The sequence below is a fragment of the Erythrolamprus reginae genome, chromosome 1 (assembly GCF_031021105.1).
Source record: "Erythrolamprus reginae isolate rEryReg1 chromosome 1, rEryReg1.hap1, whole genome shotgun sequence".
Taxonomy (NCBI): Eukaryota; Metazoa; Chordata; class Lepidosauria; order Squamata; family Dipsadidae; genus Erythrolamprus; species Erythrolamprus reginae.
The window spans coordinates 285,256,024-285,274,280 of record NC_091950.1 but is presented as its reverse complement, the minus strand read 5'-3'; the positions used below and the strand labels follow the sequence as shown (position 1 = coordinate 285,274,280).

The 18,257-nt window shown below is 42.2% G+C and overlaps 1 protein-coding gene across 1 annotated transcript; it reads right to left on the bottom strand.

Moving 5' to 3' along the window:
• Nucleotides 1-422: 422 nt before the first annotated feature.
• Nucleotides 423-6,903, bottom strand: SMIM8 (small integral membrane protein 8). Its single transcript, XM_070739171.1, has 3 exons — nt 6,815-6,903; nt 4,519-4,848; nt 423-1,232 (listed from the first exon to the last, which is right to left on the bottom strand). Exons 2-3 carry the CDS (start codon nt 4,651-4,653, stop codon nt 1,074-1,076), a joined length of 294 nt encoding a protein of 97 aa, XP_070595272.1. The 5' UTR covers nt 4,654-4,848; nt 6,815-6,903; the 3' UTR covers nt 423-1,073.
• Between the last annotated feature and the right edge of the window lie 11,354 nt (nt 6,904-18,257).

The following is an 18,257-nucleotide window of genomic DNA, read 5'->3' as shown; positions in this document are numbered from 1 at the left end:
GTGTCCCTTTGGTTCTGTGCATCCATGGAATAAATAAGGTGGCTTCAGCATTATAGGACAAGATGGTCAGTGGAAGGAAGAGAGAAGGACCACCATTATATGGCAAGGTGTATCCACCTACTTCTTCAGGAGCTCTCTATTAAGAAACTCTGGAAGTTACATTGCCATGACTATATCTGAGCCTGAGTTAAATGCCACCCAGTAACGGTTGCTAGGCAAAGGAAGTTTTGCTCATAAAAGCATTTGAGACATCAGTTAATATTACTTAACATCTTGGAATACTTTTTATAATTGATAAGTTTTCATCTGCTTTTCTAAAACAATGTACATGGATTATTACAGCATTTAAATAAAAAATTCAATAGTCCACTAAATGGAAATATGCAGGGAAGCTCAAAATATTGAAATAACTCATCGGAATATATTTTAATAGATTAGTTTTATTTTCGAGTGAAAAATATCAATCCATCAATCATTCAATAAATCAGGTGTAGGCAAAGTTGGCTCTTCTATGACTTATGGACTTCAACTCCCAGAATTCCTAAGTCATTCATGCTTGCTCAGGAATTCTGGGAATCCTTTTGAAATTCTGGGAGTCACAGAAGAGTCAACTTTGCCTATCCCTGCACTAAATCATAAATAAATCACTTTGGAAGAGACTACAGCAGAGTTTTCCCTTATTTAATATTTAAAATATTAAAAATTTGCAGATGAAAGACTGTACAAAAGACACATTTTAGAAACGTTTTTTGAGTGACTTAGTAAAACATTGATGCTTAATAAACAACTTTAAAATCAGGCAGTGCCGTTCTGGCAATAATTCTATGGGCACAGTATAGATAAGAAATAAGGCACACATTCTACAATACCCTTTTTCTTATGTGCTTTATTCAAAATATTAATCAATAACATTTCACAGTGATACTTAGATTGTAATATTTTTTAAAAAGCATTCATTGTATAAAAATAAATACTAAGGCTTCAGTCAAAATTCTGAAAGTTGCCATGCAGAAAATCAAATGTCTTCTTCCATGCTGATATTTGAATTAACACTGACAATCAAGGGGTTTTTTTTAGTCCCATTTTGAAGTCTTGCGTTTCATAAGTCTGTTTCCTTCACTGTCAATCGCTTCATAGAGATCCTTTTTGTTTTCTTGTTGTGCGTGCAAGTACCCAATATAAGCAACACAAAGAGTAACTGTGACGAGGCCAAAAGCCATAACTGCTTTGTTCTGTGAAAACAAAAATAATAGCTTGAAATCCAGACATTTTATTTAATCCACGTTCTAGACCAATGGCACGGGTACCACAGGTGGCATGTGGAGCCATATCTGCTGGCACACGAGCCACTGCCCAAGCTTAGCTCCAATGTGCATGTGTGTGCTGGCCAGCTGATTTCTGGATCGCACAGAGGCTCTGGGAGGGCGTTTTGGGCTTCCAGAGAGCCTCCAGAGGGGATGGGGTGGGTGTTTTTACCCTCCCCTGGCTCCAGGGAAGTCTTTGGAGCCTGAGGAGGGTGAAACACAAGCCTACATTGCCCACCAGAAGTTGGGAAACAGCCTCCAGAGGGCCTCTGAGGGGGCGGGAAGCTGTTTTCGCCCTCCCCAGGCATTGAATTAAGGGTGTGGGCACTCACACATGCACGATAGCACGAGCACAATTTTTTGGCACCCGAGGAAAAAAAGGTTCGCCATCACCGTTCTATACCATGCATCCTAAAAGTATTTTATTAAACTATGTCCTGATGACCTATTTTATTCTAGCTTTCAGAGAGAAAAGCCAATGGCTAGAATTAAGGCTTCAGTCTTCTGTATAACTGGAAATAATTCCCACCAAATACAGTGATACCTCGTCTTACAAACCCCTCGTCATACAAACTTTTCGAGATACAAACCCGGGGTTTAAGATTTTTTTGCCTCTTCTCCCAAACTATTTTCACCTTACAAACCCAAGCCACCGTCACTGGGATGCCCCGCCTCCGGACTTCTGTTGCCAGCAAAGCGCCCATTTTTGCACTGCTGGGATTCCCCTGAGGCTCCCCTCCATGGGAAACACCACCTCCGGACTTCCGTATTTTTGCGATTTTTATTTGTATTTATTAGATTTGTATGCTGCCCCTCTCCGAAGACTCGGGGCGGCTAACAACAATAAAAAAGACAATGTGAACAAATCTAATATTAAAAATAATCTAAAAAACCCCAATTTAAAGAACCAATCATACATACATACAAGGATACCATGTATAAATTCTATAAGCCTAGGGGGAAGGGAAAATTTCAATTCCCCCATGCCTGACGACAGAGGTGGGTTTTAAAGAGCTTGCGAAAGGCAAGGAGGGTGGGGGCAACTCTGATATCTGGTGGGAGCTGGTTCCAGAGGGTCGGGGCCACCACAGAGAAGGCTCTTCTCTGCCAAACAACATTGTTTAGTTGACAGGACCTGGAGAAGTCCAACTCTGTGGGACCTAACCAGTCGCTGGGATTCGTGCGGCAGAAGGCGGTCCTGGAGATATTCTGATCCGATGCCATGAAGGGCTTTATAGGTCATAACGAACACTTTGAATTGTGACCGGAAATTGATCGGCAACCAATGCAGACTGCGGAGTGTTGGTGTAACACGGGCATACCTTGGGAAGCCCATGATTGCTCTCGCAGCTGCATTCTGCACGATCTGAAGTTTCCGAACACTTTTCAAAGGTAGCCCCATGTAGAGAGCATTACAGTAGTCGAACCTCGAGGTGATGAGGGTATAAGTGACTGTGAGCAGTGAGTCCCGGTCCCGATGCTGCAGAGGAATCCCAGTAGCACAAAAATGGGCGCTTCGCTGGCAATGGAAGTACGGAGGTGGGGTTTCCCAGCGAGGGGAACCACAGCGAAATTGCAGCATCACAAAAACACAGAAGTCCAGAGGTGGGATTTCCCATGGAGGGGAGCCTCAGGGGAATCCCAGCAGTGCAAAAACGGGCGCTTCGGCTGGCAAAAGGGGTGAGTTTTGGGCTTGCATGCATTAATCACTTTTCCATTGCTTCCTATGGGAAACATTGTTTTGTCTTACAAACTTTTCACCTTACAAACCTCGTCCTGGGACCAATTAAGTTTGTAAGATGAGGTATCACTGTACTATTAAAGTATGACTGAGCAGAGAATTTGGAATTGCACTGAAGCCACCGTGACCATTGGGAAAGGTCGACATAAGATGCAACTGTATTTTTGAAAATTACAGCAAGTGGCAGCACCAGAGAAGCATCTTACTGATCTTGGAAAACTAGGCAAGGAGGGATCTGGATAGTAATTCAATGGACAGCCCAGAGCTCTAGGCTGGAATGAAAATTTGAAAGGGCATCGTGGAAGAAGGCAGTTGCAAACAACATCTGTACTATTGCCCAAACAGCAGCATTAATTCATTTGTGCAGTCCCCTGCACAAGCTTTTTTAAAATCAATAAAGGCAATGTTCCCAATCACCTATCTGTTCTATTATGAAATGAAAGGCCTGCAAATTGCAAAGAAATGAAATGACTTAGTTGATATAAATGCATGCCATTTTCCCATACATTTTAAATATGTTTCTATTCATGACTGATAGATTTAATAGTGCTTTGGCTGTAATTCAGTCCAGCTATTGACTTCTGAAAGTTTCTTTCAATAGGCAAATTACTTCTTCATCATAAGTTTTCCTTTTCATGTTTTAAAAATTGAGATACAGTGCTCCCTCGATTTTCACGGGTTCGAACTTAGCGAATAGCCTATACCACGGTTTTTCAAAAAGTATTAATTAAAAAATACTTCGCGGTTTTTTCCCCTGTACCACGGTTTTTCCCATCCGATGACGTCATACTTCATCGCCAAACTAATAATTTTTGCAAATAACAAAAAAAATAATTATTGTTAATAAATAATTATGTTTATAAATATCAGGATCACTAAGTGCCTTATTCAATGGTGAGTACCAGTAATAATGGTGAGTAAATGGTTGTTAAGGGAATGGGAAATGGTAATTTAGGGGTTTAAAGTGTTAAGGGATGGCTTGTGATACTGTCCATAGCCAAAAATGGTGTATTTACTTCTGCATCTCTACTTCGCGGAAATTCGACTTTCGCGGGCGGTCTCGGAACGCATCCCCCGCGAAAATTGAGGGAACACTGTATTGTGGCTGAATAATTTTGATATCATACTATTCTTATTAGCAATTTACCATTATTTTTTATCAAAACCAATGTTACACCTGAATTTAAAAAATGGAAAACGACCAGAGATTAAATATAAATGATCTCTTCATTAAATAACCTGTTAAATTTGAGTTTACATAATTGTGATAAACAATAATTGCCTGGATTTAGATAAAATGGCAGTAATTAACCATAAATCCAAAACATAAAGACTAGGCTCACATATCATAGTAAACCAAAACCCAAATAATTCTTCAGTTGTAATGGCTACGGCCATGTAACTGACTTCTGATGCAGGCAAAAGGATGGATGTATTTAAATCAACTGTCCGAAATAATTGCGGCTCTCTTACAGGTTTAATGAAAAGTTCTGGATTCACAGCACGGAACAAAGTAGTCGTTTGGGTGCCTCGGAGTCCCGGAATTCGATAATCTTTCTTTTTGGGTGCTTCAGGTTGTACATCCGGAGGCTGTGGTGCTGACGACATTTTACTATGGCAGAAATATTTGAACTGTGTGACACCTCACTAGTATCCTATATTCTAATTGCAATCTAATTAACAAATAATAATAATAATCCAGGTCTATTATTTCCCAAAGCTGGAAAATGCAGTGAGGGTTGCTAGAGGGATACTAGTCAAAGACCTTGAATGGTTAGCCTGTTGTTCTTTCTTAGCAGCTTCCTGTCAAAACAAAACAAAAAAAAACTCTTAGCAAATTATAGCATATTAAAGAACTTAATCTGGGCTTTGGCATAACATCAGTAAAATTGTACATTAGGATTAGGATATGTTAGGTAGAGTTTCAAACGCTGCTGGTCAGTATAGCTAGGGCCAAAATAAACAGAATAATACATTATTATGAGGGATATTATGTAACTTCCCATTAATCTTAATCTAATAATATGCTCCATCCACTTGATGTGTGTTTCAGCCTTCCCCAATGTTGTGTCATCTAAATACTTTGATCTATGACTTCACTGTTCATCGGTTAGGAAAGACAGGAACTGCAGAGTCCAACAAGTTGGCACAATATTGTCCCAGATTTATGGGTTCAAATCAATGAAGAAAGTTCTAAGTAACGACGAGACTGAAAAAAGTAACTTATGACCAATTTTTCACACTTGCGACCACTGCAGCATTCTCATAATCACGTGATCAAAATTCAGATGCTTGGCAAACGACTCATATTTATGATGGTTAAAATGGCCTGGGGTCATGTGATCCCCTTTTGTAATCTTCTGACAAACAAAGTCAATGGGGAAGCCAAATGTAAGAGCCGCAGTGGCGCAGTGGTTAGAGTGCAGCACTGCAGGCTACTTCAGCTAACTGCTAACTGTAGTCCAGCAGTTCAAATCTCTTTTTCACATTGGCTGCACATTGGGTGCACATGTTTTTATCTAGCTGGTCATCAAGATCCTCTTGATCAATCAATTCAGATCTTGTTAGTATAGCATTAGCATTTAGACTTATATACCACTTCATAGTGCTTTTACAGCCCTCTCTAAGCAGTTTACAGAATCAGCATATTGTCCTCAACTATCTGGGTCCTCATTTTACCCACCTTGGAAGGAAGGAAAGTTGAGTCAACCTTAAGTGCTACTACTACTACTACTTTACGGTCTTCCCCGTTAACAGCTTAGAGAGATAGATAGATAGATAGATAGATAGATAGATAGATAGATAGATAGATAGATAGATAGATAGATGATAGATAGATAATAGATAGATAGATATAGATAGATAGATAGATAGATTAGATAGATAGATGATAGATAGAAAGATTAGATAGATAGATTAGATAGATAGATAGATTAGATAGATAAATAGATAGATAGATTAGATAGATAGATTAGATAGATATTTATCTAGATTAGATAGATATTTATCTAGATTAGATAGATAGATAGATAGATAGATAGATAAGAGAGAGAGATGATAGATAGATTAGATAGATAGATAGAGATAGAATATCTATCTATCCATCCATCCATCCATCCATCCATCCATCCATACATACATACATACATACATACACGCACACACTTATATACTGCCCAATCACACAGCCTGACTCAGATCTCCTATCACTAGCCATCGACCGACAACTTGCAAACTTTTTTTCCTTTCCTTAAGAAGCAGTGCAGCAGGAAACCTGACATGACTCTCGGTGGACCACCACAAATGTCAGCATCTCATTTTCGAAACAATTCTACAAGCTTTCCTGGACTCTCTCGAAAGATTTTTTCCAGCCCTACTTTTGAGAAAACCCAAGTTTGAACACAAGATCGCCAACGCTGAAAAACGGAGCGCGACAGCAAAGAGCTCCCAACTTTTTCTAACCCTAGCACGGCTACCAGCAAAAAAATCCGGACGGTCCTTGCGTCCAGGTCTATTGTCAGACAGAGGCCCAGCCCAGACTTGGAAGCCCTTAGCGCAGTGTTTCCCAACCTTGGCCACTTGAAGATATTTGGACTTCAACTCCCAGAATTCCCCAGCCAGCTAGCAAAGGTTGGGAAACACTGCCTTAGCAGTAGCTCCCTGATAGCGTGGATGGCCAGGCGTCCCCTTCGGTATTTTAGTACGCTAAGATATGCATTCCTAGGAAGACGAAAGCAAAGCATCGAAAGTCCTCCAGCTTCTTACTCACCTCCCTCCGCGACCAACCCGAGCCGACTGTGCCCTGCTTATATTCCCAACACAGAGCTAGAAAGACGGATGGTGGTGGTTCCGCCTCTGCCGCTCTTTTGGGACTACTCGTGAGCGCCCTCTACTATGCGGAGGCTAGAACGACGCTTTGCTTTACAAGCTAGACTAGGGGGCTCCAACCTTGGCAACTTTAAGACTTGTGGACTTCAATTCCCAGAATTCAACTCCCAGCAAAGCTGGCTGAGGAACTCTGGGAGTTGAAGTCCGCAAGTCTTAAAGTTGCCAAGGTCGGAGACTCCTGCACTAGGCGAAATGCTTAGTTTAAATAACAAAGAGTAACTGTCACTGAGTAACCAAAAGTAAATGCCACTGTTTAAATAGAAACATAGAAGATTGACGGCAGAAAAAGACCTCATGGTCCATCTAGTCTGCCCTTATACTATTTCCTGTATTTTATCTTAGAATGGATATATGTTTATCCCAGGTATGTTTAAATCGAGTCCTCGGAGAGGGGCAGCATACAAATCCAATTAAAATCAAAAAATCAAAATCAAAATTCAGTTACTGTGGATTTACCAACCACGTCTGCTGGAAGTTTGTTCCAAGCATCTACTACTCTTTCAGTAAAATAATATTTTCTCACATTGTTTCTGATCTTTCCCCCAACTAATCTCAGATTGTGCCCCCTTGTTCTTGTGTTCACTTTCCTATTAAAAACATTTCCCTCCTGAACCTTATTTAGCCCTTTAACATATTTAAATGTTTCGATCATGTCCCCCCTTTCCCTTCTGTCCTTCAGACTATACAGATTGAGTTCATTATTTATTATTATTATTATTATTATTATTATTATTATTATTATTATTGTTGTTGTTTTGTTGTTGTTATTGTTGTTATTATTATTATTATTATTATTATTATTATTTATTAGATTTGTATGCCACCCTTCTCTGAAGACACTTAAGTCTTTCCTGAGAGGGTTTTATGCATAAGACCATCCACCATTTTTGTAGCCCGTGTTTGGACCCATTCAATTTTATCAATATCTTTTTGTAGGTGAGGTCTCCAGAAGTGAACAAAGTACAAATGGGGTCTCACCAGTGCTCTATACAGCGGGATCACAATCTCCCTCTTCCTGCTTGTTAGACCAACTTTTAATGCTGCTCAAAAGTGCTTTTTTCAAAAGACTTTCTTTCCTATTCTGCTAAGTTTTTAAAAAAAGATAAATAGTATTTAGTGCAATATAAAAAACTCAAATAATTTTTCTGTGGATCACCAAAATTTTCTCATGGACCATCAGTAGTCCACAGATCACCAGATGGTGACCAGCTGCTTTAAAAGAATGCAAGTGTCCAGCTGTCTGCAAGGAATATAAATCCTTCCATTCCCCAGTAACCTGACAGAGCAGAATAAGCTTCTTGGATGAGAAGTGCAACGTCTTCAAAAGAAAAAAAAATTAGAAAGTCCAATTGCCTCCTGAAAAAGCACCTTTGGGCCGATCAATTTAAGAGTTCAGAAGCAACCAGCTCTTGTGGGGAGAATTATTTTTATGATTGGTCAGATAACAAGTCAGATGTTTAAACTGAATTTGGGGTTTTTATCTACCTACTAAGACTGAGTCCTTCCCAAGAACTTGGGATAGGCAGATGTTATTGGTATTAAAGATATGATCACAAGATGTGACCTTTACTTTGGCCAAATAAAGCTGCTTTTTGCAATTGGTCGATGGAGATTTGGTCAGTATTAATAGGATTCAAGAGATGCCCCAGATTTTGGGAATTGCAGTATTACTATTGGTACTAACTTTGCTTTCTTTTGCTACAGAACTTTGTACGTTTATTTGCATCTCTTTGTATTTTGTGATGTTCTCCAGACTTTCTTTCCTATTCTGCCATTTCTAGGTCCTGTAACATCCAATATCCAAACTTTTTTTGTCTCGCACATGGAAGTTAAAAAATGTGCTGAAACACGAGTGCGCCTTCGTCTCCGCGTGCGATTTTGCTATCTGCACAGGTGCAGTAGCATAATTGTGCTGGACTCCGCTAGCACTCAGAGCCACGGAGGCAAACACACGTCAGCGTTCCACCTTAGCAGCCCACATCTGCCAACACCTTGAATTGCGTCCAGAGACAAATCACGAGCCAGTATAGTCCGTGGAGGATTGGTATAATGTGGGTGTACCTAGGTGCACCCATAACAGGTCACATGGCTGCATTCTGTAGTCTCTGAACACTCTTCAGGAATAGCCCCATGTAGAGCATGTTGCAATAATCTAGCTGTGAGGTGCCAAGGGCATGAGTGACTGTGAGAAGAACCTCCTGATCTAAGCAGGGTCGCAATTGGTGCAAGTAGGTGGACCTGTGCAAAGGTCTCCCTAGCTACAATTGTCAGATGTTGGTCTAATCTTAGCTGTGAGTCAAGGAGGACACCCAAATTGCAAACCCGTTCTAAGGGGTTTAAACAGAATGTGACATTTATCGGTGTAAATGCAATTCATATGCATTACTTGTTTGCAAATAGGAAAGGATGAAAATGAAGACAATCTGCATTAGTACCGAAGATTCAATGAGCCATCTGTGTTTTATGTCAATATTTAACTCACAGCACATCATCTGCTCTACTAGCAGCTATTGTTGTGGCAACAGCTTTTATAATTAATTCTTACTGAAGAAAACAAAGAGGATGTTAGTAGCATTCAGCTCTCTTATAAATTCATATAAATCAACAAACCCCAACATTGCCAGGTTCTACAGCTTAACACTGATTTGGGTCAAAGGTCCAATATATTTGGAGGGGGACATCAAGTTGAGGAAAACTACATGAGAACAAGCTGAATTTGTCAAGGTGAGCCACTGACTGACCTGTTAAAATTGTGTGTTGTGTCTGTATCCTGAGTCACAAGTATTTTTTTCATAAAATGCAGTAGAAATGAAGGCTTACATCTCAAAATTAAATATCTTATCTGTTAAGTCTGTAAAAAGAAATTCTGTAAAAAATACTGTCTCTGTCAATTTAAAATGTGAATAAATCAAGGTCGCGTCTGATTGGTTAAGACGCGCGGCCGTTTCTTTTAGGCGCGAGCCTTTAAAGTATAAATAGGGCTGTTTTGACACTGACAGCCCAGACGCGTTCCTTGCTGAAGTCACTTGCAAGAGAGCTGAATAAACGGAACCGTCTTCAAAGATTCCTGTGTGGTCTGCTTCATTTCACTGGCGACGAGAGAGCGACGAATCCACGTGTCAAGAATGAACAACCTCCAGATCGGCCGGGCTCCCGACTACTTCGACCCCGAAAAGTCGTCATGGGACGCCTACATGGCAAAATTCGAGATTTTCCTCGAAGCGGCAGGAATGGGAGAAGCCGAAGCCGACAGGAAGCGGGCGGTTTTTCTAAATTATTGCGGTACTGAAATCTTCGACCTCGTCCAAACGCTGACCGACCCGCTCCCGGCTAAAGCTGTTCCTTGGGACGACCTTCAAGAAAGACTCGCCAATCACTTTAAGCCAACGAAACCTGCCGTAGTCTACAGACACCAATTCTCAAGAATGACACAACGTGAGTCGGAATCCATAAACCAATTCGCCACGCGACTTCGTACGGTGCTGTCAAAGTGCAAATTTGACAGCCCGGAAGCTCGCCTCACCGACGCTCTTATTTTTGGGATGAAAAACGCCGCAGTCCGCAATAAAATCCTAACTGAAGACGAGCCAACGCTTCAATCTGTTATTAAGCTGGCTCAAACTGCCGAAGTAGCTGACGCGGCCGCAAAAGAACTCAAAGAACACGAGAAAAAGGAAACCGTTTCTAAAATCTCCGTTGCTGTCTCCCACGCCGAGGCACCGGATGACCTCAGCCCAGCTGCTACGGACGACGACACCTGTCTCCTGCTGCCATCTGACCAACCCAGACAGCCCAGATACCAACGATCATCCAACCCTTGCCCCGGATGCCGAGGGAACCACTCATGACAATGCTGCCCATTCCGCGACGCTATTTGCCGCCGCTGCAACCGGCGCGGGCACATCGCCGAGGCATGCAGAGCGCCCCTTCCCGAGGAGTCCTTCTCTGCACCCCGCCAACAAAGATTTAACAACCAGGCACAACAACCGCGAGACAACAAATTTTCCAGAGGCTTCAACCGAAGAAACTACTCCACCGTTAACCGTGACTACTCACGAGGTAACGCACAAACTTACGTAAATTGCGCAAATACGAAAAAAGGAAGCAAAATTGTCATTTCGTTACTTTTAAATGGCAAACCTTGTAATTTCGAATTGGACACAGGGTCAAAGTATTCTATTATGCCTTGGGACAAATTTAAAATGTATATGCCTAATTTTCTTAAAACTGATTTTATGCAGACAACTCTGGTCATAAGGGATTTTCAGGGAAATGTTATACCTGTATTAGGGAAAGTGGATGTGCCTGTCCAATTTAAGCAATGTAAATGTTCTCTTCCATTGGTTGTGGTTGAGGGAGCTAAACACTCCCTCCTTGGGTTAACGTGGATGTCTCCTCTGGGCATTGAAATATTGGGAATTTGCAAAATTAATGCTGATAATGATATTCCTGATTTTGTGCATGAGTTCCCTGAGGTTTTCAGCCCTACATTGGGCACGTATAATGGGGCCCCTATTTCTTTTTCTCTAGACCCCAAGGTTCCCCCTGTCAGACTCAAGCCTCGCAGGGTTCCTTTACCGCTCCTCCCTAAATTGGACATCCAACTGGATAAACTAATAGCTCAGGGCATCTTAGTCCCGGTGGAGCAAGGGCCATGGGAAACCCCTATAGTAACACCGCTTAAACCTGATGGTTCGTTAAGGGTCTGTGCAGACTACAAAGCAACCATTAACAAAGCCCTCCAACACCACCCTTATCCAATTCCGGTAGTCCAACAGCTCCTGCATTCACTAGGGGAGGGAAGGGTCTTCTCTAAAATCGACCTCGCACAGGCATACCAACAGCTCCCGGTCGATGAGGCCACATCTCTGGCACAGACCATAGTAACTCACAGGGGTGCTTTCAGATGCACCCGCTTACAATTTGGGGTTAGCATAGCCCCAGGCATTTTCCAAAGCCTCATGGAGCGCTTATTGGCAGGCATCAAAGGAACCACCCCATATTTTGACGATATCCTTATCTCAGGGGAAAACCAATCACAATTAAATGAAAGAATTAGAGAAGTATTGTCCAGGCTACAATCTAGGGGTTTGAGAGTAAAAGCAGACAAATGTGTATGGGGAGCCAACAGCATCGAATTCCTGGGTTACAGAATAGACGGTGAGGGAATCCACCCCACAACAGAAAAATTAAAAGCCATAACAGAAGCACCCGAGCCAAATAATAAGACAGAACTCCAAGCATTTCTGGGCCTTCTTAATTTTTATTCTGTCTTTCTAAAACAGAAGGCAACGGCAGCAGAACCTCTACACCGACTGCTGCAGAAGGGAATTCCCTGGACCTGGGGCACACCTGAGCGCGAAGCTTTTCGCAAAATAAAACAATTGTTAACATCTAAAAGCGTAGTGGTTCAATACAGCTCAATATTGCCCATAAGGCTTACATATGACGCTTCGGCTTATGGGGTAGGCGGGGTATTGGCCCATATAATGCCTAACAAAACAGAAGCCCCAATCGCTTTTTTCTCCAGGACATTGTCCATGGCCGAAAGAAATTATAGCCAACTGGACAAAGAGGCATTGGCCCTAGTATCTAGCGTGAAGAAATTTCACAACTACCTGTGTGGGAGGAATTTTGAACTAATCACAGATCACAAACCCCGTTTAGGTCTACTAGCTTCTAACAAGCCAACTCCTCCTTTCATGTCCCCCAGATTAATTAGGTGGGCACTATTTTTATCAGGTTATCAATACGAATTAACCCACAAAGGTGGAAAAGCAATAAACCATGCAGATGGCCTAAGCAGATGTCCCATGGCAGACTTAGTTAAAGACCCAACCCCGTCAGAGGACATATTGCTTTTAGACTTCGAGGAAAACCCTTTGACCACAGCCAAAGAGGTAGCTGAATACACCAGGAAGGACCCAACATTGCTAAAAGTAATCAATTGTATTCAAAGGGGTTGGTTGGGAGACCCTGAGGAAGCAGGACTAACAGATTTTAAATCAAAAAGGTTGGAATTGTCATACATGAAGGGTTGTGTGTTATGGGGTGACAGGGTGGTCATTCCCAACAGTCTAAAACATAAAGTGTTATGTATGCTGCATGAGGGCCACCCAGGCATTGTGAGAATGAAGGGTTTGGCCAGGGGACACTTGTGGTGGCCAGGCCTAGACACTGACATCGAGCAGTGGGTAGCAAACTGTGACCCTTGCCAGGAGTCACATCCCAATCCCCCTAAGACAACACCGGTTGAATGGGAGAAACCCACTGGGCCATGGTCACGTATACACATCGATTTTGCGGGCCCTATTGGATCTCAGAATTTTTTGATTGTAGTAGATGCTTTCTCTAGATGGGTAGAAATAATAGCCATGCAAAACATCACTACTTGTGCCACTATAAAGGCTCTGTACCATTTGTTTGCCACCCATGGGTGTCCAGACATCCTGGTTTCTGATAATGGGCCACAATTGACTGCCAGACAATTTGAATGTTTTTTAAGTAATTTGGGGGTCAGACACGCCCTCACATCTCCTTATTCCCCATGGGTTAATGGTCTGGCAGAACGTTATGTGCGGGTAGCAAAGGAAGCACTGCGCAGGGCAGGCCCAGGGGAAATACAACACAATTTAGATAAATGTTTATTAATGCAGCATATAACCCCAAATTCCATCACAAATAAAAGCCCTGCAGAAATTCTATTGGGTCGAAAAATAAGGTCCCCTCTGGACAGGTTGCACCCCCGTTACTGTACAAATAATTATAATGATGTAATTTGTGTAAACCCTGAAAGAAGTTTGTACCTAGGGCAAAATGTATTTGCAAAAAATTTTGATGGAGGTTTAAATTGGCTCAAAGGAAAAATAATCCAGCAAACAGCTCCTAAAACATATATTATTGTACTAGAGGATGGCCGCACATGGAAACGGCACATAGATCACTTGCGGGGGCGTATAACACCTGACAACGAACAGGCCGCTAACGAAAATTCTTCCCCCCAAGCAGACTCTCACACACAGCCTGAACTTTTTGACTACCAAATGGACTCACCACGGCCAGAAGTATCCTCCAACGACTCCGAGCCGTCCTCCTCATCAGGAATCGGTGCAACGCCAACATATCCTCGACCGCAGGCCGGAGCCCCAACTCGGGCCCAGCCGCAAACAAGAGATCACAGCGAGCCATCCTCCTCCGTAGAAATCCCAGACGCGAATGATCTGCGCAGGTCTGATCGGACTTCACGCAGGCCAAGCAGACTGGAGGATTACATCACATGGCTCACTGATTGACGGTTGTACTCAACCAATGAGGGAGGGGTGTTAAGTCTGTAAAAAGAAATTCTGTAAAAAATACTGTCTCTGGCAATTTAAAATGTGAATAAATCAAGGTCGCGTCTGATTGGTTAAGACGCGCGGCCGTTTCTTTTAGGCGCGAGCCTTTAAAGTATAAATAGGGCTGTTTTGACACTGACAGCCCAGACGCATTCCTTGCTGAAGTCACTTGCAAGAGAGCTGAATAAACGGAACCGTCTTCAAAGATTCCTGTGTGGTCTGCTTCATTTCATTATCAACATTAAAACATTGCTATTTCTTTATTACCAGTTGTTGAAAGAAGTATTGAATTAAATTGCTTGGCTTGCGTTGATAAGTAAATATGAAAACAATACCAAACAAAAAGATAAAGATCACTTTAAATATCGCAGTAGACAAACATTGTTTCGTTCCATTCGTTTTTCATATACCTTTGTTTCATTTTCATATATGTCTACATTGAAGAAAGCTACAGGACAGAAAGTGTACCACAAAACCAGAACTATGACTCAAGCAGTTAGGCTTCTGTCAGACAGTTAAAAATACAAATGGCAGAAATAAAGGTAGATCTCAACTTACAGCAGTTTATTTAGTGACCATTTGAAGTTACAATGGGACTGAAACAAATGACCTGTGACCATTTTACACATTTATGACCATTACAGCATCCCCATTGTGAGAAACCCACCTTAGGGTCTCTGAATAGCAGGTCAGAAGAATAAAATGGGCTTCGAATAAAATTGCTATGTATTAGCAATTTGAAGGAGAATTGTTGTTGAAGAATGAAGCTTTATTTTTAATCCGCTATGCATCTGTTCACAAAAAAATTCACCAAAATCTCTCTCTCGCATGCACGTCCCCTTGCAAAATCTCGCTCGCACATGCACGCATGCGTGCAGGAAAAACAAAGCTGCATGTGCAACTCAACTTTCGCTACTGGTACGACCGGTATCAACCCGCTACTGATTGTTTGGATCATCTCTAGCCATAACGCTGAACCCAGACTTGTGGATCTATCCATTGCACTAAGCCATATTGTGGATTGGTTTTTGTTATAAATTATTTTGTGTATAAATTATTTGCTTAGTATAATGCATGAATCAGCTAGTTGTGGTTTATTTAACAAAGCATGCATTGACTGGCCCCTAGAAACCTACTACTAGTGACACTAACTATAGAGATAATGAAGGACTTTGCATTTGTATCACCTATTCTTGCCTAAAAGACTAACTTTTCATCTGTTGTATGTCTCTTATTGGTTAGATTGATATTTTTTTTCAAGGTTTCCGTCACTTTCTTCTGCTCTCAGTTTATTTATTTATTTTATCGCTGGAGGCTTTCAAGAAAATTATTACTATTACTATTATTATTATTTATTAGATTTGTATGCTGCTCCTCTCTGAAAATTCGGGGCGGCTCACAGAATAGATACAGACATAAACATGTAGAACAAATCTAATACAGTAATTTAAAAAATAACTAAAAACCCTAAACCCATACATTACATTTATTGGTTAGAGGGGCAAAGTCTAATTTTCCCAGGCCTGGCAACATAGGTGGGTCTTGAGGCTCTTGGAGAAGGCAAATCTTTTGGGGGAGCTGATTCCAGAGGGTCGGCACCCCCACAGAGAAGGCTCTTCCCCTAGGCCCCGCCAAACGACATAGTTTGGTTGATGGGACCTGGAGAAGGCCAACTAGATGACTTACAAGGTCCCTTCCAACTCTGTTATTCTGCATTAAGTGGAAGATCCCAATTTATGTGATACAAAATAGATGTACAGTGGTCCCATGACTTTCGTGGGGGATACGTTCCAAGACCGCCCGTGAAAGTCAAATTTCCGTGAAGTAGAGATGCTCCCTTCCTTCCTCCCCTCCCTCTTCCATTCCTGGTTTTACTTACCCCCAGAACCCACAGGGGCAACAGGGCAGCAAGTTGGGGGCTTTGCTGCCCTCACTGCCGGCCCCTCCTATGGTGGCGGGGGTAGCACTGGTGCTCAGGGTCAGGGCAGGGGAAGGGGAAGCTCAAGGCAAGAGGGATCCAGGCCAGGACTCGAAGCCGGGATTCCAGGCCGGTCAGCTGGGAGGTTGGATGCTACCACTAAGGGAGACGGCTTAGGTGGGTGGGGGAAGAAGAGGCGGTGGCAGCGGGTGGCAGTAAGTGATGGCGGCGAAAAAAGAGGCTCTGAGAATTAATGAGGATGGGATTTGGGAGGCTGGGGCAGAAGCAGAGGAGGAGGAGAGTTAAAATGCACAGTATTGTACATCGGGCGGCCACAGGACAACCCGTGGTGTTCAAAAAAACTGTGGAGTATTTTTTTATTAATATTTTTTGAAAACCCGCGGTATAGCCTTTCCATGAATGTCGGACCCGCGAAAGTCAAGGGACCACTGTAATACAACTACAGTAAGGAAGTTAGAATATAGCGTTGCAGAATGAAAACTTTTATACAGTGGTACCTCATCTTACGAATTTTCGAGATACGAACCCGGTGTTTAAGATTTTTTTGCCTCTTCTTCCAAACTATTTTCACCTTACGAACCCAAGCCATTGCTGCTGGGATGAAGGGGTTTCTTTTTTCCCCCTTTTTTGAAGAAAGAAAAGGGAGGGGCGGCTTGGAGGGGGAAAGACTTTGCATTAACAAAAGTAGGAGAACAGCGTGCTTGCAGAGGCACTGAAAGGGTGTCTTTTGAAGAAAGAAAAGGGAGGGGCGGCTTGGAGGGGGAAAGACTTTGCAGAGAACAGCGTGCTTGCAGAGGCACTGAAAGGGTGTATTTTGAAGAAAGAAAAGGGAGGGGCGTCCCCCTTGCCTTTCTTCCTTCCCACTCACCATTTAGCCTAGGCTTGCTTCTTCCACCCGCCCCCTTTAGCTGCTCCTCCCTGCCCTCTGTTCGCCTCCCTTCTAAAGTTTGGGATTTTCCTGAAGGATTTGCAGGCATTATTTGCTTTTACATTGATTCCTATGGGAAACATTGTTTTGTCTTACGAATTTTTCACCTTACGAACCTCCTCCTGGAACCAATTAAGTTCGTATCCTGAGGTACCACTGTATTTGAAAATTGGGCATGCTAAAGGCATCACAACATTGTCCCTCACTATGGATTTTTTATGGAATTAGAATGAAACACAAGAGGCTAGCAGCCGAATAACCTGCCACGTTATATTGCAGAGCTAGATTTGGATCCTGCCTGTCTTCCAACAAGTTTAGACTATTTTGCTCGACATTTTAGCTCTTCTATGCCTTTGTGAGGTATTTTTGTCTGCAAAAGAAGTCACTATTCATTGAGAACAGGTCAATAAGTCCAAGTCTGGCGGTAGTTGTCTCTCAACTACTCTTTACCTCAGTTATTTATTTATTTATTTATTTATTTATTTGTTTGTTTGTTTGTTTGTTTGTTTGTTTGTTTGTTTGTTTATTTATTTATTTATTTGTATGCCGCCCCTCTCCGTAGACTCGGGGCGGCTCACAATACAATAAAACAGTTCATGACAAATCTAATAATTTACAATTTAAAATATTTAAAAACCCCATTATTAAAAAGACATACCTACAAACATACCATACATAAGTTATATAGGCCCGGGGGAAATATCTCAGTTCCCCCATGCCTGACGACAAAGGTGGGTTTTGAAAAGTTTACGAAAGGCAAGGAGGGTAGGGGCAGTTCTAATCTTTGGGGGGAGCTGGTTCCAGAGAGTCGGGGCCGCCACAGAGAAGGCTCTTCCCCTGGGGCCCGCCAACCGACATTGTTTAGTTGACGGGACCCGGAGAAGGCCCACTCTGTGGGACCTAATCGGTCGCTGGGATTCGTGCAGCAGAAGCGGTCTCCGAGATATTCTGGTCCGATGCCATGAAGCTATGTGTCAGCTCTGGTCCACACTAATATTATTTTGAAAATGAAAGCAAACAGATGAGGAACTACTGTGGCAGCCAAGAGAAAACAGGGCTAGGTTTCTCTTTTGAATAATACATTAGAAGAAACGATCAGGTTGCACTTACGTGGATTGCACTG